This window comes from Buteo buteo, chromosome 26 (assembly GCF_964188355.1).
Source record: "Buteo buteo chromosome 26, bButBut1.hap1.1, whole genome shotgun sequence".
Taxonomy (NCBI): domain Eukaryota; kingdom Metazoa; phylum Chordata; class Aves; order Accipitriformes; family Accipitridae; genus Buteo; species Buteo buteo.
This window is the reverse complement of record NC_134196.1, coordinates 3,958,895-3,982,573: the sequence shown is the minus strand read 5'-3', so window position 1 is coordinate 3,982,573 and position 23,679 is coordinate 3,958,895. Positions and strand designations below refer to the sequence as shown.

The window sequence follows — 23,679 nt, the reverse complement described above, 5'->3', positions numbered from 1 at the left end:
GGTGGGGCACGTCTCGCTGCCCTGACCGTGCCTCAAGCCCAGGGAAGCCAACTTGCTGGCACCCAGCCCGGTCCCACGAAAGGCCCAGCTGGATGTTTCCACATTCCAGGTGCTCTTACAGGCAAAACCACTGGAGAACACACCGCTGCGTAGGCCAGGATGGAGTTTGATCAGCGCTGGACATCAGCTTTAGTCGTTTGAAGCCTCGCGTTTGCCGAGGGTCGTAGCAGGCCGGGAGCGAGGGACAGGGCCCCTGGGTCTGAGCCATGGCGGGGAATAACGAAGGCAGCAGCCAGCCTCAGCAGGGCCAGGGGGGCACAGTTTGTGCCTCAGTGAGGGAACAAGGCATTACCGGTTTTCCTAAGCAAAAACCAGGCTGCAGAAGCACTTAAAAAACCCAAGTTATGCAGGGTGAGACCCATTTATAACCTTTCTAAGCTACAAACCGCGTTATACTATATACTATAAGTACACCTCAGGCAAGAGGTGTTAAAATACACCGGTGAGGAAGGAAAAAAAAGTAGTATTTTTAGCCAGCATGGTTACACCACCAGAAAACCGGCCAGCACCCCGAGCCCTCCCCTCCTTCCTCCGCCCCTCCCCGGCGGAGTCCTCCAGCCTTCCCGGCGTGCCCCGCGCTCACCATAGAGCGGAGGGCCGTCCCCGCCGCTCGCTCCCTCCCTCCCTCCGTCTCGCTCGCCCCGTGTGTGGGAGGGCGGCGCGGCCGCGGCGACATGGCGGGCGTGGGGCAGGCGGGCAGCGCGGCCGCCGAGGCGGAGAAACACCTCAACGGCGAGCTGCCGCCGGACCCTGAGGAGAAAGACGGCGCGGAGGGAGGCGCGGCGGGGCTCGGCGCCGGGGATGGTGCCAAGAAGAAGCGCAAGAAGAAGAAGAAGGGCAAAGCGGGCCCCGCGGGTAAGGGCCGGGCCGCGTCGCGCCGGGACCCTCCGCTGACAGGCCGGTGGGGTGGGCTGAGGGAGGGGGTCCGTGACCCGGCACACCGGGCTTCGTAGGCGGTTCAGCGGGCGGCTGTGGGTGGCTAAAGGGTCCCGCCGTGCGGGTGATGGGCGCTGCCGAGGCCGCTGTCCCGGCCCGCGGCGGCTGCGTGGGCTGTGGGGGATCCCCCCCCCGCGACGAGGAAGGGTCTGGCGGGTGTTGGGGGGATGCTGCTGCCGTTCAGCACCAAGGGAAGCTGGGGAGAGGGAAGTCCTCCCTGCTCCGGTGCGTGCTGGAGAAGCCACCCCTTCCCTCATCCCCTCCTATGCCCTGAGGGGGGGAAAGGCGTAAGGCTGCTGCTGTAAAAGTCATCCCGCTTGATGGAGTCTCTCTGTACCCCTCCCAAGTTCTCCGAGGCAGCTGCTGCAAGTCTGGGCAAATAGCGTAAAGGAGCTACGGTTTGGGTTTGTTTTAGCAGGCTAGTAGTTAGTGATGACCGTGCTGTGCGTTTGTAATTATCTACTTCACGCCCATATTATCTCACAGGAGCAGGTTGCTGCTATGGCAAGGAGAATTAGTTACCCTGGCAGAAAAAAAGTCATCAGAAGCGTCTGGATAATGCTGCCTTTATACGCGAGTTTCAGCAACAGTGCCTGTCACTGTAGTGCCCTATAATCTTACACCTTGGGTCTGCTTTAAAAAAAAAAAAACAAACCAGCATGTGCTCTAGTATCTGTAGGATGAGTACCACGTAATATTTCTATAAAGCTTTGGGGGCTATTGTTTACTAATGTGGAGCTATCTTTTACTGCAAGCAGGACAAGAAACAGATAAAGAAATGGAAGGTGCTCTTGGTGATGTAGCAAAACAATTGGATAAACAAGCACTGGAGGAGAAGGAAAAAGATGATGATGATGAAGGCAAGTGTAACTTATCTTTTCTCTTGACGCTTCCAGTTTCAGTCTTCCTAGACTCCCATTTTAACAAACCTTTTACAGATGTGTTCTGGGTTTGGTTGTGTTTTTTTCTTGGCAGAGCTGAGATGCAACTATATATACTTTTTACTTCTTTTGGCAACAAATTTAGATGTCACACATGCATATATATAAAAAAGAACAGGGATAACAGCTTTGTTAAAGCTTCTTGTTTTCAAGGATCTTACCACTGCAGGGAAATGTTTAGTTTAAGGTAAGGTAAGCTATAAATCATTCTCACTTGCATTACCGTCATCACTATAAATTTATGGTCCAAATTATGTCACTTACTCTTGGCTTAGAACAAAAGATATAGAGAAAATTTTAAGGGAGCATTTTAATTAATAGAAGGTCTTAGAGTCTTTACCAGTGACTTGAAACCTGTCCTTCTGTAATCTTAATTTTTCATTAAAACTGAACTGGGGAGAGATTAATACACAAGCAAGGCATATGCCTTGTGTGTTGCTTGTGCTATGCAGCTGATGTTCTAAGAAAGTGCCTTGGAAGTGTCTGGTATTGAAATCCAGGCTCGATGCATCTTTTCTGCAGGAATGTTAGATAAAAATGCTGTCTTTCCTTTGTTTTGATGAGTGGTTCTCAATAGAAATTGACATTTAAGAAAATACATTTTTCAAGTTAGTAATTTAGTTTCCTTCTTGTGAATTAGCATTTAAAGTTGGCTCAGCATCCTAAAATGGTTCTTACTGTCCTGCTTAGAAATCTTAGTTGACATATAAAATTACAAATAAATTGATCTTTGAACATTATTAGTCTATATACAGCATCCAGTTTTATGCAGTTACTTTCCGTAGAGGTATAGTCTGATTGATTATTTGTTTTACGGTATATTTCAGGTTATAGTGTTGGAAGACAATTAATACAATATGTGCTTTGCCATCGTTGCAATGAAAGTAAGAAGTATTGAGGGTAGTGAAAACTTCATAAAATGCAAAAAAATCTCAGGAGAAGTAACATCGTTAGTCGCAGATCAAGTGCGTTGTTCTTTTATGCTTTTTACAGTGTTAGCAGTTAGTATTACAGTATTAGAAAGTATTAAAAAAAAAGAAGTGGTGCTATCTCTGAAATAATAATCTTCCTTTTTTCCCACATATTAGACTTGGATGTGCTTTTAGAAAAACAGTATTTTTGAAGAAAAATAAAAATTGCTGTAAGTTTTTTGAAGACAGCCGTGTGGTTTTGCTTGTACTGGTTCTCACCACTTGCCATCTTAATTGTGTAGTTTCAGAGGTGTTGCTGAAGGCATGGTGCTGTGTTAGATTAAACCCAATAAAATATCTACCCCTCCCTTATTTTTTTTTTTTCCCCCTTGATAAGCCTGTAACTGAGTGGCCTCAGAAATTAGACTGTATACCTTTTGAAATCTGGGAGAGATTAGGAAGTGCTCTTCAGATTTCCATTGCAGTGTTAAAACATGCTGATAGATAACATTTTTGCATGATACTAGGCTAAGTTGTTAAACAGCTATACCAAAATGGCATAAGGTTGGGACTTAGTTTTGCAAAGATCTTAAATTGCTTTTCTGGTGAAAATTTTTTCAGTTACCAGCTAAATAACCTGAAGACAAATAGGGTATTGGTCAGATGCAGTAGTTTTGCTTTAGTTTTGCAAAGAACTTAAATTGCTTTTCTGGTGAAAATTTTTTTTGGTTACCAGCTAAGTAACCTGAAGACAAACAGGATATTGGTCAGATGCAGTAGTTATGTTTCTGGCAGCACAGTTAGTCTGCAGCAGTCTTCAAGGACGTGAAAGCATAGGCCCGATTAGTTTGCCTTGCAGTTGGCAGATTCATGTGCAGTGAGGTATGAAAAAGCCACAATAAGCAGGTAGCAACAGCGACATTTAAGAAATGCTGTACTTTTTTTGCAGTTTAGGCCTAGAGTTTAAAAAAAAAAATCCAAAAATCACTGGCTGAATGAACTGGACTCATGTCTAGTTCATTTCTTGATGAATGGTTTGAGCACAGCTCAAGGTCAAGAGAAATGTGGCAAAGTTACCACGTTTTAAAGAAACTTATATGTGCTGTTAAGGATTTTCGGCTGCCTGTGAAATATGGATTGGTGGAGAATCTGGTAGGCTGGACAACATTGTAGTTACACTAGTAGTGCAAGTTATACTTGCATTTTTTTACCAAAATTTAAAATAAGATACTTAATGCCAAAATGAGCTGGGGAGGGGCAGGGGTAACACATCACTGAAATTTGTCCCAGCTGCAGGATTACAGCACTCACTACAGCATAAAAATGCGGATGACACTGACTATCATAAAGGGCTTGGAATCTAGTGACTGGAACAACTGATCAGTGTTTTCGTTTGGTTTTGTTTTTAAATAAATGAGCAAATAAAAGTTTCTGTATAAAAGCATTCAAAATGGTAGTGCTTTGACTTGATTCTAAAAGTTCTTTCAATTTTACTTTTTGCTTTAGATAAAAATAACTGTTCTAAATGTAGATGACTTGTACTTAATCCATTTTGAAATGAACTTGTGGTTGGGTCCAGGTTTATTTAGATGGTACCACATTAGATAAATACTTCATTGTATATGAAGTAACTAAGTATTAGACGTAGCCTAAATGTGAAGTCCACGGAGTTATTGTTGACGTGCAAATGTGACTGTAACATGGTGTGGCCAATTCTTAGTGCTTACATGCTGTGCTCTCTGAAAACCTCCCACTGGTGCCTCCCACACGCAGTGGTTTTGCTCAGTGCTGGTTGTGACTTTCCCTGTTCTTTCCAGATTAAACTCATCCTGACCTAAGTGCTGTCATCTTTATTTGTTTGGGTTTTTGATCTTTCCAGATGCATTAAGTTCCTTTAGCTGAAGCATCAGAAGATAGGTTTGAAGCAGTAGTTCCTAGCTTCTTGTTAGATGTTGTGTCTAATACAGTTCTCTCTCACGCTCTCCCCCAACCCCAGGCATCTTTTTGGGTGACTTGAGAACAGAGGAATTTGAAGGAGGACTTTCTGAAAACTCTTCCCCGAGCTGCTTTTTTTCTCTGTTTGGTGATATGTTTAAGTCATCAACTTTAGACAGTATTTTCTTAGGTCTGTGTTTGGCATAGGGGCTGAAAATGCTAATGGTTTAGTGGCAGCTTCTAGCTGCCATCTTTTAATCCATTAAATTCTGCTGTGAAAGAAGTGTTTCCAGATAGTCCAGATGGTTTTGTGTCTCATTCAAAATTCTTTGGTTCTTTAAGGTTATTTTATGTTCACCTGAGCGCTTTCTTTCCTGTAGATGGAGAGGGTGAAGGAGATGGAGCAACGGGGAAAAAGAAGAAGAAGAAGAAAAAGAAGAAAGGACGTAGGTATCATGCACAAAAATAAAGATAGACTGCATGAATATTTGGTGTAAGCATGTGTAAGTGCTGTTCTTGGCAGCTGGAACAAATTTTGGGGTGCAGTTCAGGTTTGTAGGCTAAGTCTGGCTGAGTTTTCTTCCTTCTGGTATCCCTGAAGGCCACCTTGAGCATTGGCCAGATAATGTGAGGGCATTGTGATAGGATGTTGTTTTGGTAGAAGCCCAAATTCTAGTAAGGGGATCTTAAATAACTTGTACTGTTTAATTTTTATGGTTGAAATAAGATACTTATTTCCAGTGTACCATATGTAAAACTTTCTTAAATTATACTCAACAGCTAAAGTTCAGACAGATCCACCTTCTATTCCAATATGTGATCTATTTCCCAGCAACATATTCCCGAAGGGAGAAGAATGTGAATACCCACCAACACAAGATGGGTGAGTATTTTAGCTTAAAAAATAAGTGCTGTCATCTGCATGTGCTGAATTGCAAAACTACTAATGTACAACCAAATGGACAAAGTGGGTTGTAATGTGCTTTTTTTTTTTTAACCCGGATCATCTAAGAATTTCATGAGTAGAAGTCTTCAGGCCAGAAATGTTCCTCCTTCCTTGCCCTTTTAGTTAAGGTATAGCCTGTATGAGCAGAATTGCCATGAGGCAGGGGACTTTGAGGCTCAGGGGACCAACAGGATTTCAATAGGCAGCTTCTAACAAACATATAGTCTGAATTAAAACTGAGTGAAGCTTTAAAATTTAGGGAGATGAGACACTGTTATGCAGCAGTTTTGGGGGCATCTAGATGTCAATTTCTTGTTTGGTTTTTTTTCGGTTTGTTTTTTTTTTTTTTTTTTTTGTAGATACATGTCAGTCTCAGAGTATGAGACAGTTTAATTTAAAAGCCTAAGTGGTGTATTCTGCACTTTGCTTCTCTTATGTTTTCATAGGGAACTACTATTTGCTTTTGCTTTGTTAGGAACTAGGATATACCAGTTTGACTGAGTTTCCTGACTTTTCCTACATGAAGTGTTATGGAAGGTCATGTTTTACTCAAATGGGGTGGGGGGGGACATGGACAGGGTGGAATCAGCTTGAATTGCATGAAAATATGAATGAAAAGACGAAGTAGTACTGAAAACTTCCCAGGAAATTTTAAATGGAAACTGAAAAAATAGTTTAAACTCGGGATGTGACACGGGATGGGCGGGGGGGGGGAGTAGATAAATAATTATATTTCTGAAAGCATTGTTTAGTTTTCAGTGACTTTTTTTTCAGAATGAAATTACTTTAAAGCATTTATTGGTTGTTTAAAGTCAATGTCTGTTTCTCATAGAGTGTAAGCAACATAGTTAAGAGTTTCTAGTACATCCTATAAATTGTGTTCAGATATTCACAGATAATAGGGTTTCATTTTTATGAGATTAAAATTTGGTTTTGAGGAAGCCTTTTCTTCTTTTTAATGACTTCAATTTGATCACAAGGTGTGCTCATATTTATTTATAAATGACTGCCTTGTTTGTATGCACAGTATTAGCATGCTAATGAAGGACTTTCACAGGGTAGTCCTGACAGGCTGATTCAGGAGTGATTCTTTCATACATAAGTTAAGTGTTTGTGTGTATATGCGTATGCCACATTCAGAAGGACGTGTTTTAAGCAATCCAGGAAATTAGATTATAAACATCTTAAGCATGTTCATAGTTTATTAACCAATGACACACTATTTTTACACCTCTGTTACATATCCAGCTATTGAAGATTAAATGTTCTACTGTGGGTTTGCTACTATTCATTTGAAAGGGGAAAAAAAAAAAAACCCCAACACAAAACAACAAAAACAAACCACTTTTTCTAACAGGATTTAAGTGGGGCATCTTTTCTGTACCAAGAATGTTCTGTTGTGGAAGAAGAATATACTGTTCTAAGGATCCCAAAATAGTTTCTTTATATAATTTGCTTAAGCAAATGCATGCTTAATTTTCTCCCTAATTTGAATAGTTAACTCTTAGGATGATACTTCAGCATTTCCTAACATAAGCAGCTACTTAAATTAGTAGCTGACATGAATGCTAGGATACTTTCCTGTTGTGATTAATAGTTTAATTTTATATATTGGTGAAGCATTTTTGTGCCACTTCTTATTCATGCTGAGTTCAGTAGGGTTTTGTCTTTGATTTTTTTTTGAAGAGTTGCACTTCTAGTCTTATCTCTTGATGTCACACGCTTTCTGAAGTTACCTCTCATCAACCTAGAATTGTGCATTTTGTGCAGGAAGCTGAACTAGAAGTGGGTATCATTCAATTTTCAGGGGAAAAAATAGCAAAGAATTAATTCTTATAAAAATATCAAAGCTGTTAGTCTGTTGTCTAAATATCTCGGGTATTTAGTTCTGTTCGAAGGCTTACGTTTTTTGTTGAAGACACATGAATTTGAAATGCTGTGACAGTGAGGGTGGAAAAGCTATAAGCAATATTTCATGATACGCTTATTTTATTGAAGTGGGATTAAGGGATTCTTGTCCCTGCCTGCTTGTTTCTGCCCCTGTGCTGTTACCTGGGTTAAAATAATCTGAGGGAATTATTTTCTGGAATTCTTTTTTTGATTGCTAAATTCTAGTTTACAGCACAATCCTATAAAGATTCATACTAGTGAAAACTGGGGACTCTGAACTGGCATGAAAAGATGGGAACAAATGGCTTGGAGCAAGAGATGAACTTCTTAAGCTGACTTATGTGGTAGCCAACACATTAGGAAACCATCCTCAGAAATGCTTGTTAGCTCATGTACTTGTCAGAGGACTTGATGTTTGGTTTGAGACCTTTATCTGATCAATTGATTTTTCATGTGTCCTGAAGTGAAGAAATCCTGAAAGGATTTCCTGTCGCCTCCTTTCCTGAGCTCCCAGGTGGCAGCGGTGCACCTTTGGCAGCAAAATGCTTTGGGTCTGATACAGTATTTTTAAATGTAGAGGCTATTTTGTCTCCCAGTTGTCTTACATGGAGTGATGGTATGCTGAAATACAGTAGGTAGAATCAGGACGGATTCCTGCCAGTTCACTGGAGTTTGCGCTTGAGTCCGTGACTGGTGGCAGAGCGGCTGCCCAGACTCTGTCAGCAGCTCTTGCTGCCAGAGTGTGTTTCCTGCTGGAATCCAGAGCAGTCTGAAAGGATCTTCAAGTCCCTCTTCCCCACTGTTTTTCTGCAGTACACCTTTTTTGTCCTCTTGTGCTGTGACTACTGTGCTGGCAGTAGTCCAATTTCCAAGTGCAGTCAGGGGCTCATGTGTTGCAGCCTGAAGTAAGCATGGGATTTCTCCTTTGCACTGTTGTTACTTTATCTGAAAAGGAGCAGGAGGTTCAAGGGAAACAAGCAAAAGGGTCTCAAAATATTTGGATCCTCTGGTCATCCTGAGAAAAATTGTATAGGATAGCCTGTTATCCTTCATCTTTTCAACTGTGCTTTAGGATTGCGGGCTTCTTAACACTGTATAAATACTCGGTTCAAAATGCAGCAAAATTGCAGGGCATAGTCACTTGGTTCACTCATACCTGGTTTTTGGCTGTGAAGGAAACTCTTAGAATGGAGCCAAGTTGCGTGTTTATGAAATGGGTAAGCAGCTATACCTTTGGATTTCAAAAAGTAATCCTATTCAGCTGTTTGCTTAGAATCAGCCCACTTACATAAAGGTAAAAGTTAATTTCTAAATTTGGAAACTTTGGCATAGTTCAGCATCTTTGGTCCATCTTGTCCATCATCCCTTTTCTATTATGACCCACCTACCAGGAAGTCCAGCTGTGTATTGTTTCTAGTAGTATTTGTCCTGCATAGCATGTATGGAGTTCTTTTGAGTTATCACCAGGGTTTTTCGCATCATTACAGGGCTCCGGCTTCACCATTTGAAGGGTATCTCTACTTTGTAGTCAGAAGAGTAGTATTTTAGTTAAGTTCTGACAGTTGCTGGAGTGCTTAAATTACTTTTTTGTTTGTTTGCTTTCTTGGAACCTTAGTTGTATGGTTTCTTGCATAATAAAAAATATATTCAAAATTAATTTTGTATTTAGTCTCGTATTGAAAATTATTCTTGTCCTTGTTTTATGAACCTATCAAAGAGCCAGAATGAGTGGTATTCTCCTGGTACAAATGTTAACTCACCATCCAGCAAATGTAGAAAATAACTTCCTGGCATGCGTCGTAGTTACTATGCACTGTGTTAGGTGTTACTACCTCAATATTCTGAGGGTGAGCAAAAGTAATACTGGAACTGCAAGCTCCTAAATTTTCAAGGAGCTTATTGTCTCTGTGGCAGTAACAGTTTCTAGGCCAAGTAGCTAAACCACAGTGCTGAGACTTTTCTCCATACAGGAAGAGCAGTGTCTGAATGAGTAAGATTGCAAAAAATAAACTTTTTGCATGAGCAGAGCATGTTGCAGTGATTTGCCCTGCTAAACTCAAGGTAGAATTGCAGGCATTGATATGAATTTTATACACCTGTTCTGTCTTTTTGAAAACTATTAGGTATCCTTCAAGCACACTGCTTCTCTGGGCTTTGGGAGGGTTGGGACGTAAGGCTTTTGAAAATGTAAAGGGAATAATACGGTTCGTGGTCTAACTGAGTTTGATTTCTATGTATACGTGATTATTTCTTTTTTTTTCTGCAATGTTACAGCCTTTCATACGGGCTAGTCTGTGGTGCTGATAGTTTGGTTTGGTTTTGGTTTTTTCAGTAGGCTTCCTTTCTGAAAATTTTATAAATCAGGATGTCTTCTTTTGCAAAGAGGAAAGTAGACCTGACTGGTTAATAAACACTTTGCAGGCTTTAGACAGAAGTTGTAATGACTACTGTGATTACAGTAAATTTTCATGACACAGTTTATTTATTTTGAAGGCGAACTGCTGCTTGGAGAACAACTAGTGAAGAGAAGAAAGCACTAGACCAAGCCAGTGAGGAAATCTGGAATGATTTTCGGGAGGCTGCAGAGGCACACAGACAAGTGAGGAAATACGTTATGAGCTGGATAAAACCTGGAATGACAATGATAGAAATCTGGTGAGGACACAGGTCTTCTCAAAGACCCCTGCTGTAGATTTTTCTTCACTTTTCAGCGGGGGAGGGATTTAGTCTCAATTTTGTGTGCTTGATTCACTGTGTCATGAGTGTTGGAGGGATTTCTGTTTGAAGTACACAACCAGTATCCCCAATTATTTCCTTTGAGTTTCCTCTTATATTCTTAGCTTATGCAGCTTTACAGGGCTTGGGATCATACTGAATTTCAAGCTAAGCTTTCAGTTACGTTCATTTATTTTGAGCACGTGCTTGATTTTAATGTTCAGTGCCTTGGCTACTCTTGCACATAAGTTCTGCAGCGGTGCCAAGAGAAGCATCAATAGTGGTAGTAAACATCCTGGCTTTTGCCAGAATTGTCAGTGAAAAGCTATGTGGGCGAGCAGTGCAGGTGCAGTCTGCGGCTGGGAGTAGGCAAAGAGGCATGCAAACAGCATGGCCGTGTACTCAGTCCAGGGCAGGAAGGTTTTGTCTGTTTAGTCTGGCACTGACTGATGTTTCTGGAGAAGCACAATGTTTCTTTGTTGTTATAAATTGTTTCTCAATTGATAAGAAGTAACTGAGCAAATGGAGTAAGATAAACATGAGTTTGATTAAGGTAAAATTTAAAGAAATTATTAGCATGGACTGAGTCTCTTGACTCTTCCAACTATTCCACTTCCTATCCTTCAGTTTATCTAGAGTGATCCAGGACAGTTTAGCTTCCAAAATCAGGTGCTTTCAGCCTGGTATGACTGAGAACTGTGTTGACAAGAGTAGGAGAGTAAGAAAGCTAATCAGAGTTGATCCCCAAGGTAGCTGTGTGAGGATAACGGAAAGAAATAATACACCATCAGGAAAAGTGGAAGAAAGACAGCTGTCTTAATAATCACTGTCTGGCTGAAACAAATCTGTCATATTGAATTACACAGTTTGACTGTTAAAGTTACAAGCAATAATTTTCTTAAAACATGACTTTTCTTCCTAAAGTACCTCAGACTATGGGGACTTGCCTATTAAAATAAGCTCTCTTCTTTTTCCAGATTGCTCTGAATGAATAGCTTTCTTAAATAAAGTCAGAGTGTGGTGCACTGATGTGAGCTGCAGTTTACATCATTTGCTGCCACTATAGGAGTATGCGCTGGTGGACATTTATCTGTAGCTTTCCAGTAGCTAACAGCTCGAGAGTAGACAAAAAAGCAAGAACAAATGCTCGTCTCATAAATCCCAGTAATTGAAAAAATGCATTTAATTTGCCTAAACTTCAGTTGTACAACCTCTGCTGTTCAGGAAGAATGAGTTAAATGTAGCTTGTAAAGGATGGACTAGTGAAGTACTCAGCTTTGCCCAAGAAAGGGTAGAAGAAACAACACCAAGAACTGAAGATCATTATGTTATACTTACGTTCTCCAGTCTAGGAGAGGTCTCCTTCTAGTTAGCATACAAGTAGTTTAAGATTTCAAATGAAAACATTTGCTTGAATATTTTTCTGAGGTTTTGTTCTTGCATATTCTTATTAATGAAAACTGTTATGTTCTTTTTTTCTTCTCCCTCCCCTCTGCCTTTTAGTGAAAAACTAGAAGACTGCTCACGTAAGCTGATAAAGGAAAATGGTTTAAATGCAGGTCTTGCATTTCCTACTGGGTGTTCTCTGAATAATTGTGCTGCCCACTACACTCCCAATGCTGGGGATCCCACAGTCCTGCAGTATGACGATATTTGCAAAATAGATTTTGGGACACATATTAGTGGTTAGTTTTCATTTATGAATTAAAACTTTGAGAATGTTCTTCAGTGCAAAGACTATGAAGCTAATTAACTTCTGCTGATTTCAGGTCGTATTATTGACTGTGCTTTTACAGTCACATTCAATCCAAAATATGACAGACTATTACAAGCAGTAAAGGATGCCACAAATACTGGAATAAAGGTATGATCATTATGTAAGTCATTTACCAAGTCTTTTACAGTAAACTTTGCAATTATTTTCCATTTATATTTGCACTTTATTTTCAGTGTGCTGGAATAGATGTACGTCTCTGTGATGTGGGGGAGGCCATACAAGAAGTTATGGAGTCTTATGAGGTTGAAATTGATGGCAAAACATACCAAGGCAAGTTCTTTTCTTTATATAAGGATAGTTGCTCTTAGAGTATATATGTTTGTAGAAATATTGATTTATTTGTATGGTATTGAAAAGACCTCTGTACCAGAAGTATGGTATGAGTGACTTGCATAAATATGTGTTTCTGGATGGCTTGCCATTCCTCTGGAGGAATGTTCTTGGCTTATCCTTCGAAGTGTTGTATCTTTAACAGATAAGATGAAGGCCAAACAACTGTTTCAAAATGTACCAATGATTTGATAGCTGCTGTTTGGCTTTATTAATAAACTTTTGTTACTGTTGGAGTTGCTAGTCTTTAATAATGAAGTTTTTATGTAGCATACAAAATTAACTTGGGTCTTGGCTGGAATTTGTGCAACATGCATGAATAGTTTTGTGTTTAGTTCCTCTGCACTATGATGAGTCACTATTCTACTTTCAGTATGGGCTAACAAACCAAATTGCTTTAAAGACTTTAACATGTTAGGAAATTGCCTGTAATATTAATGTTTTCTTCAAAAGTGAAACCAATTCGCAATTTGAATGGACACTCGATTGGGCCATATAGGATACATGCTGGAAAAACGGTGCCCATTGTGAAAGGAGGAGAAGCCACAAGAATGGAGGTAAATGGAGTTCTTAGATCTTTCTCTTAAGTTTCCCCAACTGTCACTGCAAGAATCATATTTCCTATGTAGTCCTAATGTGTAGTATTTGTGATCCTGGTGGATAATAGCAGCAGAGGAAAAACTTTGCTGTACTTTGTAGTGTTACTATAAAGGAGTGATCACTCTTGTTTCATCTTGGTGGCTTCTCCATTTAGCCCTGGAGTGTTCTGGTGTCTAACACTTTCTGAAACTGAAGCCTTGGAACCCTGCTATTTAAAAACAAACAAACAAACAAAACAAACAAAAGACAACCCCACCAAACAACCACCCCTCCCCTCCTTGAAATCTGAAAGGCCTTAGTGATGCTTACGGAAACTCTTGGGTATTTATTTCTCAATGTGTATATGTTACTTAAATGCACTGTTGAAATGTTGCACTTAGGAGCAGGGAAAAGGACAAGAATTCAGATTTGGGGGTGAGCATGAGGGACCAGAGTTTTCCTGAAAGGTGTTTGGACTTGCCAGTCATTCACACTTTCCTTGTTTGTTCACTCTATAATTAAAAAGACAAAATAACAATCTTCTCTTGCTCAGGTAATTCTTGAGAAATAATTCTGTAGTGTCGTAGCTTTGGATGACTTTTTGCAAGTACAGTTAGATGTGGTATCTTTCTTGAAAAGCTTCCAGTGCAGTTTTTCTTTGCAGATACAAAATAATAAGCATATTTCTAGTTAATGTGAGAGGCGGGATGAAAGATGTTATTTGAATAGCGTTTTGGAGCAGGGAAGAGAAACTGCTGTACATCATGTGGCAAACTACCAATTAGAAAGGCAGTATTAAAATATGTAACCTGAGATTTAGCCCCCATTTTGATGTAAGCTTGTGTTCTAACAAGATAAGAAGGCTTATTTAAAAGATTGGTAATGAGATAAGAAGCTTTTAATTTCATTCTAAGCCTGACCACTGATCAGCAATGGTCACTAGTAAGCCTATCAGAGTAAGACTTGTAAGAGCTGAATAGGAACAGTTGTGGTCTGGACAGGATTGTTTTGTGAGGTAGGCTCACTCTCATCACCCAAAACTTGTATCATAATTGTTGATCACCTTGTTAATGATGTGAACAAAAAGACAAAGTTTTAACTAGCATCTTATCTATAGGAGTGTGCAAAGAGATTAAAGAGTATTGGAAAAGGAAGGCAGAAAAAGCTTGCGTGGCCTTCTCATTTTAGCTTAGTGAATGGTTAGGTCTTGTATATCATCCATCATTGGTATATTACTAGTACAAAACTTAAGTGTTCTTTAAGCAAATCTTACTTAAAGATTTCAGAGCTTTGAGATTGTTTTAATTGAATATCCAGACACTGGGGAGAAGACATTTTTTAATTTCTTCAGCTTCTGTAGGTTACTTAGGACACAATCCCACATCGTTAAAGACGGTGAGTTTTGCCAATGAAGAATGTGGAGCATAGCCAAGCTCTTGCTGTACTGTACTAATTATAGTATCAAACTGCAATCCAATGAGTTTTTTGTGACGGAGAGAAATAGAGCCTCTCACGATACTTATTCTGAAAAAGTGGGTGTAAAGTGAATTTTTTTTGTGGCATTGTGTGTGGGTTTTTGTGGTTTTGTGTTTTGTTTTGGTTTTTTAAATTAAATCAGTTGAATATTCAGGGGAATCTTTAAGAGTTTGTCTTGAATTTGAAGCCTGTGTTACTGCTTTTCATATGGCTTCTTATTTTTGGGTTGAGACTTTCAAAGTAGCTTAAACTGAAAAACCCAGCTCCCGCTGTCTGTTAATGTTTGATGCCCTATCTTGTTAAGTCCCTTTCACAGTCCTACCATTAAGGATATGTGAATGCACTTGGAAGAAATGAGTTTATATAATGGCGTTTCAGTATGTTCTTGGCTAGAATTTTGATAATGCCCTTGCAGATATATATCACCTTCATTTCTTGAAGAAATTCATCTTGTGGAGTGGAAATGAGCAGGTTAAGGGTTTATACTAGCAGCTGTTACCAGAAAATTCTTGCAGAAATTGGGCAGAAAGTTCTTCAGTGCAGTAAGTCTCTGTAATCAACATCTATTTGCTATGTCTAAACTATACATTTCTTAGGACTTCTATCTGAATAGCAAAGGAGCATTACTTCCAGTTAGCAAATGTTTTGCAGCAGAATGTAGTTTCTTAGCTATGTTAGATGTATGCTTTGACAGTGTTTTAACTGCAATGACTTTGAGAATTTGTGACTAGAAATGTGCTGATATTTATGGCTTGAAACAAATAAAATGGTACTAACATAAATAGCTGATGATTTGGAGATATCTGTAACTTTACTGTGTGAAATCTCCGAATTGAATTTTTCTCAACATTGATTTGGTGATTGAATCTATTCGCATTTAATTACTTGTATTCAGAAGTTGTTATACTGAGAATGGCCCAATGTCACTTATTTTCATACTGCAACATGTACCCTTTTTTTTTCTCTCCTTAGGAAGGTGAAGTATATGCTATAGAAACCTTCGGTAGCACAGGAAAAGGTGTTGTTCATGATGATATGGAGTGTTCTCATTATATGAAGAACTTTGATGTTGGGCATGTGCCAATAAGGTTGGATTTTGTTGTTGGTTTTTGTTGGTATATTGTGCTAGAGCTACCACCCCCTTGGGGTTTAAATTTGATACAATGCAGGTTCTTCACTAATTAATAAGGCTGTCAGAGGACTCAAAGGGTGGTGTTAGCATTGTTCTTGTTATGAAATACACTCTGATTGTAAGTCTGGAACAATATGGACTTATTCCAAAGAGTCTGGAAATGGAGAAAATACATTATGTCTTCAGAAATCTAGATTGTTTTTTAACAATCTTCCTATCATTAGTAATTTTTTTATGATTAATAATATATAGATTACGTTTGTATACTAGACTATATACTAAATGTATGGAATTTTTTTTTTTTAATCAACATCTGTATTATGGTTGTGTGCCACAATCTTTGTCTTAGTGCTGTTTCCGGAATATATCAAGCTATTCATGTCATCAGACTTATTCCAAAGAGTCTGGAAATGGAGAAAATACATTATGTCTTCAGAAATCTAGATTGTTTTTTAACAATCTTCCTATCATTAGTAATTTTTTTATGATTAATAATATATAGATTACGTTTGTATACTAGACTATATACTAAATGTATGGAATTTTTTTTTTTTTAATCAACATCTGTATTATGGTTGTGTGCCACAATCTTTGTCTTAGTGCTGTTCCCGGAATATATCAAGCTATTCATGTCATCTGTTTTGTTTGTATGGATATTTTGTGGGATTTAAATTCTCGTTTCAGCATATTGCTAGAAAGTGAAATAGATCATTAATTTTCAGTTTTCACTGGGATTTTATTTTGGCATTTCTAGGAGTGCAACATACTTTTCTGAAGTGAAGGCTATTATAGTTAGAAACATAGCAGGCAGACATGCTTTTCCAGATAGTTCTAGTTTGTTTCCATAGAACAATTTAGGAATATTAAAAAGTTGTGGGGGGGGGGAGAATTAGCCTAAGGGTTGGAAAGGAACTGCTTATGTTTGGAAATAAGTTTATTTCTGAGCAGATCTATACGTCTCCAATTTTTATGCTTACATATTGTAAGAAGTATGAATAAAAAGCTTACTGAGTATTTGACTTGAGAAGTACAGCTCAGTGTTTTAAACCACCGAGCTTACGCCTAGATTGCTTCAGATTATTAACCTCTTTGGATCAGGAAGAATTCTATTTTTCTTTATAAAATGAATTGTCCTTTTTTTATTTAAGAGAAAGATTCCTGTCACTGCATTTAGTTTTGCTTGCATAGTTAGATGCAGATACATTCACAATCTATCTTCCCCTATTCGAAACAGATGCCCAGGGTGTTTGGCATCATTCAGGGTTGTTTTGAAGTATATCTTTTTGCAGGAGGAAAATGCACTTTCTTTTGTGAACAGAACACCTGATTGATGTAGAAAGACATCCCAAGACTGGGCAGTCTTAAAATACCTTGAAATCTAACCTCTTAATTAGTGTGGTTTATTTCTGTAGTGAATGCTTGCTGGTGATGCCTCTTTCTTCTCAAACCTGTTCTTTTTTTTCTCCAGGCTTCCAAGAGCAAAACACTTGCTAAATGTTATCAATGAAAACTTTGGTACTCTTGCCTTCTGCCGCAGATGGCTAGATCGCCTGGGAGAGAGTAAATACCTAATGGCATTGAAGAACCTGTGCGACTTGGGTATAGTGGATCCATATCCTCCCTTATGCGACATTAAAGGCTCATACACAGCACAGTTTGAGCATACTATACTGTTGCGCCCGACGTGCAAGGAGGTTGTCAGCAGAGGAGATGACTACTAAACTCAAAGCCACCTCAGCACCTTTATATTCTAGGCTTTGTTGGAACATACTATACCAGAATTAATTTGCAACATATTGTCTGTTTTAACAGTGGACTGATGTAATACTTTCCATATTTGGAAAGGAAGGAATTTAATCAAAGGCAAGTCTTCTAATGTAACTAACCAAGGAAAAAGCTTTCAGGCCTTTAGAAATATTTCAAAAGTTACTTATTTTTTCTGTTCAGGGAAATACGTGCTATAAAGCTCAGTTTTTAGTTTGGAATGAGTTATACATTTTGTTTTGAACATTTATGATAAAAGATGCTTTTCAAATATTTATATTACCATATTCCTACTTGAATGCTTTGAATGACGGCACCTGATTTCTGCGCCCAAGTCCTCTATGATATTGCCTTTTAAACTTCCTGGAATCCATTTTGTAAAAAATAAAGACAAATTTTCAGATCTAAAAATATATATACTTTTTAGAAGTCTGGTTATGATTCTGGTCAGGAGTCTGCTGGGAGACTGCTCTATTAAATATTTTACAAACTTGGTTTGCCATTTCTTGTCTTGAAACTGGACCTGTCTTACCCTTAATACGAAACTTGGCCTTTCGGTGCTTATTTAAATAGTCTTGTCAGTGCTGGGATACAGGGCAAGAAGTCATCAACTCTTTGCAGGACAGAACGTGACAACTTTAGTAAAGGTGTGTGGTGCGATTTGGTTTTGCGTGTGCCAGTCTTCAATTTAGACTTCAGCTGTATTAGAACCTGTCACATGCATTTGATGGTCTCTGTTGCTGTTAGCAGCAGCATGCAACTTCGGGCTGAAGTCACCTCTGAATATTAGTATATATCTTTACATATTCGTTGCCATTGGCATGCCCTCTTGCATGGAGTAAAATTTTCCGTCATGATTCCCAGTGTCCTTAAAGTTCACATTCGATTGGACAAGTCGTGGGGACAACAAAATTTTTTTTGGAGTGTTAAAAAGTTCTTCCATACCAGCAAACTAATCTGGAGTATTTGATGTTTTCTTGACATAAGAGGTCATGATCTGTCTTCCTGCTGCAGTGAATCTGACTGTTGAATCTGGTTTGTAAAGGTAAATTAAATCCCATGGCTCTTCAAGCCTAGATGCGCAATGTCTTCCAGTGATGTATATTTCATGACTTGCATATTAAAATTTTACATAGTTACTGGTAACAAAAATGACAGCTTCTTTAATAGGTCAACAACAGTGCCTTAAACATTACTGCGTAGGAAACAGAGACATTTCACCTGCTCCTTTATAGTGACAGCCTGTGTTTATTTGTAGAGGAGTTCATACTAATTTAGAAATACCAGTTCTTTCCCCCTCTGTTTTTGGGTAAAAGCTGCATTTTTGTCCTTTAAAACCCGCGTATGTGAGCTGCAGTTTCGAGGGGAGCAATGTCATGTACTGCCTACAGTTTAAAAATAATAGATATTGGTGGGTTTTTTCCCTGATTGTAAGAATTGTTTAAACTTAGTACTGTTTAAACTTGTAGAAATGGATGAAATAGGATACTGAAATGTGTATTTCTGTTGTTGCTGTTTGGGAGTCTTGGCATCCTAGCAATGAATTTTAAGTAATTTATGCAGCTGTGTGGGCATGTGTGTCTCAACTTCCAAACAAACGGTAACTAGTGTACGTGCTTGTACATTGCAAAGTAAAAATTGGCACTTCTAAGAATCTGTGAGGAACAGGGTGGCTGGGTACATTAGCTGCTGCTATTTTTATTTGTGCTAACAGGACCATACTGCTGATGCACTTCTTGACATGATACGAGCAGGTTCTGGTAAAATGGATGGCTTCCAGCTCACCAGTTTTTGTAACAAGCCTGGTTACTACAAATTCTGCTAGAAACAAGTACGACAAATCTGCTTCAGTTCTCAGCCTCTTATCTGCTAATTCCAGACTTTTCTCTCTAGAAAGAGTCTTAGTAGCTCGGTGGCACTTGATAGTGTTCCTACAGCTTAAGACTTTTTTATCTTCACTGACTGTTACTTCAAGAACATGGTATTACAGAGCAGTGATTTGTTTTCCTCCCTTTGTCTTTTCTTTTACCTGAACATAATAGGAAGATCCAGACTAGCAGAGCTACTTTGGACTATGGCCCATTCTTTTAACTTTTTAACTTCTGGCTGTTTGCTAATTCACATATGGAAGCTGATAATCATGCATAACAGATTGTAGAGGTAATGCCTCCGAAAAATACTTGCAGAACATGATTATTTGTTGTCATTAAATTTAATTGGGTTTGTCTAGATACATGCTTCCTGTGCTGCTGGCCACCCTGCGTTTACACCTGTCAGTATGGAAGGCAAGCCCTATTTCCACCTCCTCCTTGCATTTAAAAAAAAAATAAATTCCTCTACTGCTTTCATGCTCTGTAGCCTGCCTTTTCCTCTTGCTGTACGTGTAGTTATAAAGTCCTGGCCATGCTCTCCGATAACTGGACTGTGCTGTCTTGTCACTTGGACAAAATCAAAAGCTTATCAAAGACTTTTGAGCCAGGTGTTGAAGTCTGTCTTCCTCAAACACCCAGAAGACAGGAATCATCTTGTTCCTTGAGTACGTGCAGCACCAGAAGCGGTAGTAGTTTTTGCAGAGAGTACATTTATCAGAGGTGCCAAAGTAGAGAGCTCAGAACTTACTCTGCAGGGTTTTTCCTTCGTGCAGACCTTGAGACACACGCGTCATTAGAGAATGTACAGCTGGACCTTGTACGATCTGTCCTTTTGAGGAAGGCATGGCCTAAGATTTTCCTAACGAGGAGACTAAGTTTAGACTCAAACAACATGCTTCTCCTCTTGGATGTGGGGTTTGGGTTTGGTTTTTGGTTTTTTTCCCCTGCTTTTTGATCACCTGCGTGACTAAGTCTTCAACCTAAGTAAGTCTTCTGTTAATTTCATGGAGCCTTGTACTAGTTTTGTGACTGTAAAACAGCAAAAGTTACTTTGTCTTGTCTTTAACTGCAGCACCCTAATGCAGTGCAGGCGCTCGCTGTCAGTTTGCGGCATTCTTTACCAGGTTGTTGAAAAATTTGAAGCCTGCCTCCTCCACCTGCACGAGAGGAGCAGGACGAGGCAGAAACTTTTGACGGCAGCTTGCAAAAGCGAAGCGAACTTGACTTTGTCCCAAAAACCAAAAATCTCTCTTGCATTAGAGTTCAGGTGAAAGCCTCTAGCAGCTGTCAAAAAAGTGACTGCCTGCAGCAAGCGGCGAGCGCCGGAGCTGCCCTGGCCCTTTCCCTTGGGCAGCGTGCCCTTCGGCTGGAGCCGGGCGCGGGACGCACGGCACGGGAGGCCGTGTCGAATGCCTTTTGTAGCGTGGGACGGGGAAAACGGAGGGCTGGTGGATACAAACACAGCCCGCCGTGAAGTGGAAGTCTTGCGTGGAGCGATGGGTTTGGTCGTCTTTGTTTCTCAAAGCTTCTGTAGCTTGGGTACTCCGTAGAAAATAAAAAAATTTGTTAAAACTCCAGGGGCTTTCCATGTAAAGGCCAGATTCTGCTGCTTTTACTTGAATCGAAAATGGTAGTAATATTCAGTCACAGGTCTCCTTTTTAAAACTATTTTTCTGCTTGTGTGTCGATGGTAGATTTCCCTGGAGTTTTGCACTTCACGTTTTGGCTTAAAAGTACCACCTTACAAGAAAAATTAGGGGTTTCCCCTATTAGTGGCAGATTTTATTAAAAATGGAAATGAACTTGGTGCTAAGTAGCAACTGTAAGGTATATCCCTAGGGACATACTCTTCTGCTTCAGACTCTAGCTTGTGAAATAACGAAGCAGTTCTAGCGGAAGCTGCTGTGTAGCAGCCTGGCTTGCCAGGGAGCAGGTATTTTAAGGGTGAGTATAACTATTAACTTTTCAAAGAGGAGGCCGAAATAGGGCAGCTGGGGAGGGAGGCAACGTTGCTGTTACAGTGAGAAAACTGTTATTGCATCTTCCAACTTCATTGTGTCATGTTACCTTCAGCATATCAAAATAATATCCATACTGTATAACAGTACAAAAACAGAGTAAGATGGTGTCATGGAAACCTAATGATGTGATGTGTAAACATGACTCGAATTTGTACGTTTGATTTTTACAGGTGGTGTTTGAAGGTAGAGGAACTTTGCCAAATCCTACTTATTTCAAATATTTTTCTTACAGGAAGGAAGAAGAAAGTTAGGCTTTTTATAGTTAATCATTTGCCAGGATTTTGCACTTCCAACTTGTTGGTACTCGGCATTCCGTGGAACATCAATCAGCTGCCCATAAACAAAGGCAGGCAGTATATCTTCTTAAGCCATTCACAAAATTATGTTCCTGCCAAGTGGTTTTATGAAGGTGTGTTTAGAGATAAAGACCATGTAACTTGAGAAAAGCATAGCATGCTTTGAGGCAGGATGTTATTTTTATATGAATTTTTTCTAGAGAATATTTTTTTTCTACAAGAGGCAGTCCTGTTTGTATAATTTGAAATGTTTGAGTACTTTTAAAGTAAAAGAAAGAATAATTAGACAACTGTGCTGTGACTCTTTCAAGATTTTTGTAGCAAAAATTGATCTGCGTGTTTGCCACGACAGCCCCCCAATTCTTATAACTAAGGTTAAAAGTCATATAGCTTTTACCTTTGCTTTTATACCGACGCTGACTTCTCTCTTTTGTAAAGCTACAGTGCTTTAAAGAACAACAACAAACCTGTGTAGACTAGTCAGCAGTTAAAATAAAGGAAGCCTGTTGCCCGGTTGGTTTTGAGCTTTAGAAGTCTGCTTCCCCAGTTTTTGAAATTACCATTTTTTCTCAGGCCAAATCTCTGAACGCCTTATATTGGAGAGAGCTCTATGGAAGCCTTATTTACCACAAGACACAAGTGAAGACGCGTAATCCCACGGCGCGCTGTCTGGATGCATGTATCCATTACCACCTGGGACTGGGAAATGGTATTGTTTTTCAGTTTAAGAATGGGCTAATCTGACCTGCAGGATGTGTCCCAGCGCGCTCTCAGCGACTTGGCGGATGACACGAAGCCGGGAGGAGCGGCTGGTGGACCAGGCGGGGGCACTGCCGCCCCGAGGGAGCGGGACAGGCTGGGGAAATGGGCCAACGGGAACCTCACGCAGCTCCACGAAGGGAAACGCCGAGTCCCGCGCCTGGCAGGAATAACCCCAGGCACCAGTACAGGCTGGGAAGCAGCTCCCCAGAGAAGGACCCGGGGGACGAGCCCACCACGAGCCCGCGATGCACCCCTGCAGCAAAGCAGGCCAACACGAGGCAGAGCATCGCCAGCGGGTCGAGGGAGGTGACCCTTCCCCTCTCCTCAGCCCCACGGAGATGCAGCCGGAGGGCTGGGTCCAGCGCCACGTTTATTTCCCAGTACAAGATACGGACTTACTGGAGCGAGTGCAGCAAAGGGCCAGGAAGACGATGAAAGGGCTTGGAGCATCTGACACGTGAGGAGAGGCTGAGTGAGCTGGGAGCGTTCAGCCTGGAGAAGGGAAGCTCGGGGGGATCCTATCCACGTGCGTAAATACCTGACGGGAGGAAGTAAAAAAGACGGAGCCAGGCTCTTCTCAGTGGAGCCCAGTGACAGGACAAGAGGAAACAGGCACAAACTGCAGCACAGGAGGTTCCATTTAGACAGAAGAAGAAACTGGTTTTACTGGGAGGATGGTCTAGCACTGACCCAGGCTGCCCACAGAGGTTGTGGTGTCTCCATCCTCGGTGCTATTTAAAACCCGACTGCACGCAGCCCTGAGCAACCTGTTCTACTTGACCCTGTTTTCAGCAGAGTTGACTCTACGGTCTCCAGAGGCCCCTTGCACCAGCAACAATTTTGTGCGCTCCCCTCAAATGTCCTTGGTAGGTGACTAGGTAAGGTACAGTACCACCTCCCTTGTGTGTCTGGGGAAAAAATCCAGCCTCTCTTCTGAAGGGCTGAGGAAGGGAGTCGGTAAGTGATCTCAAAAATGCATGTAAAACTGTAATTACTGGAAACGCTTCTGTCTTGAGTGAGTCTGTGTGCATGTTCACACTGTGGTTGGCTCCTAAATCACTACTTAGAGTGCTACCATGTATGTGAGGGGGTCCTGAACCTTTGATTAACAGTAATTGCTGCACAATTGCTTCACAGAGTTCCTGCAAGCACTGATTGCTTGTGCAATCAGAGGAAATTCGGCAAGGGCAGCGTATGGAGCTCTAGGGAACCAGGTAGCAGGTATCTGGGCTGGAGCCAGCTCTTAGCAAGGTAGCAATGGAGCTGAACCTTCAACCTGAACCTCTTTTTCTGAATGGAGATTAAAATGAAGGTGGAGAGCAGAGGAGACAAGGGTT

At 40.4% G+C, this 23,679-nt stretch overlaps 1 protein-coding gene across 1 annotated transcript; it reads left to right on the top strand.

Moving 5' to 3' along the window:
- Nucleotides 1-682: 682 nt before the first annotated feature.
- On the top strand, nucleotides 683-17,886 carry METAP2 (methionyl aminopeptidase 2). The gene is made up of 11 exons (XM_075057784.1): nucleotides 683-915; nucleotides 1,755-1,856; nucleotides 5,164-5,229; nucleotides 5,564-5,666; nucleotides 10,113-10,274; nucleotides 11,838-12,019; nucleotides 12,104-12,198; nucleotides 12,285-12,381; nucleotides 12,895-12,998; nucleotides 15,469-15,584; nucleotides 17,097-17,886. Exons 1-11 carry the CDS (start codon nucleotides 735-737, stop codon nucleotides 17,347-17,349), a joined length of 1,461 nt encoding a protein of 486 aa, XP_074913885.1. The 5' UTR covers nucleotides 683-734; the 3' UTR covers nucleotides 17,350-17,886.
- The last annotated feature ends 5,793 nt before the right edge of the window (nucleotides 17,887-23,679 follow it).

Coding starts and splice junctions, on each gene's coding strand:
- METAP2 (XM_075057784.1), top strand. CDS start 735: ATGGCGGGCGTGGGGCAGGCGGGCAGCGCGGCCGCCGAGGCGGAGAAA. Junction 916..1,754: donor GGGCAAAGCGGGCCCCGCGG/GTAAGGGCCGGG, acceptor TACTGCAAGCAG/GACAAGAAACAGATAAAGAA. Junction 12,999..15,468: donor GAGAAGCCACAAGAATGGAG/GTAAATGGAGTT, acceptor TTCTCTCCTTAG/GAAGGTGAAGTATATGCTAT.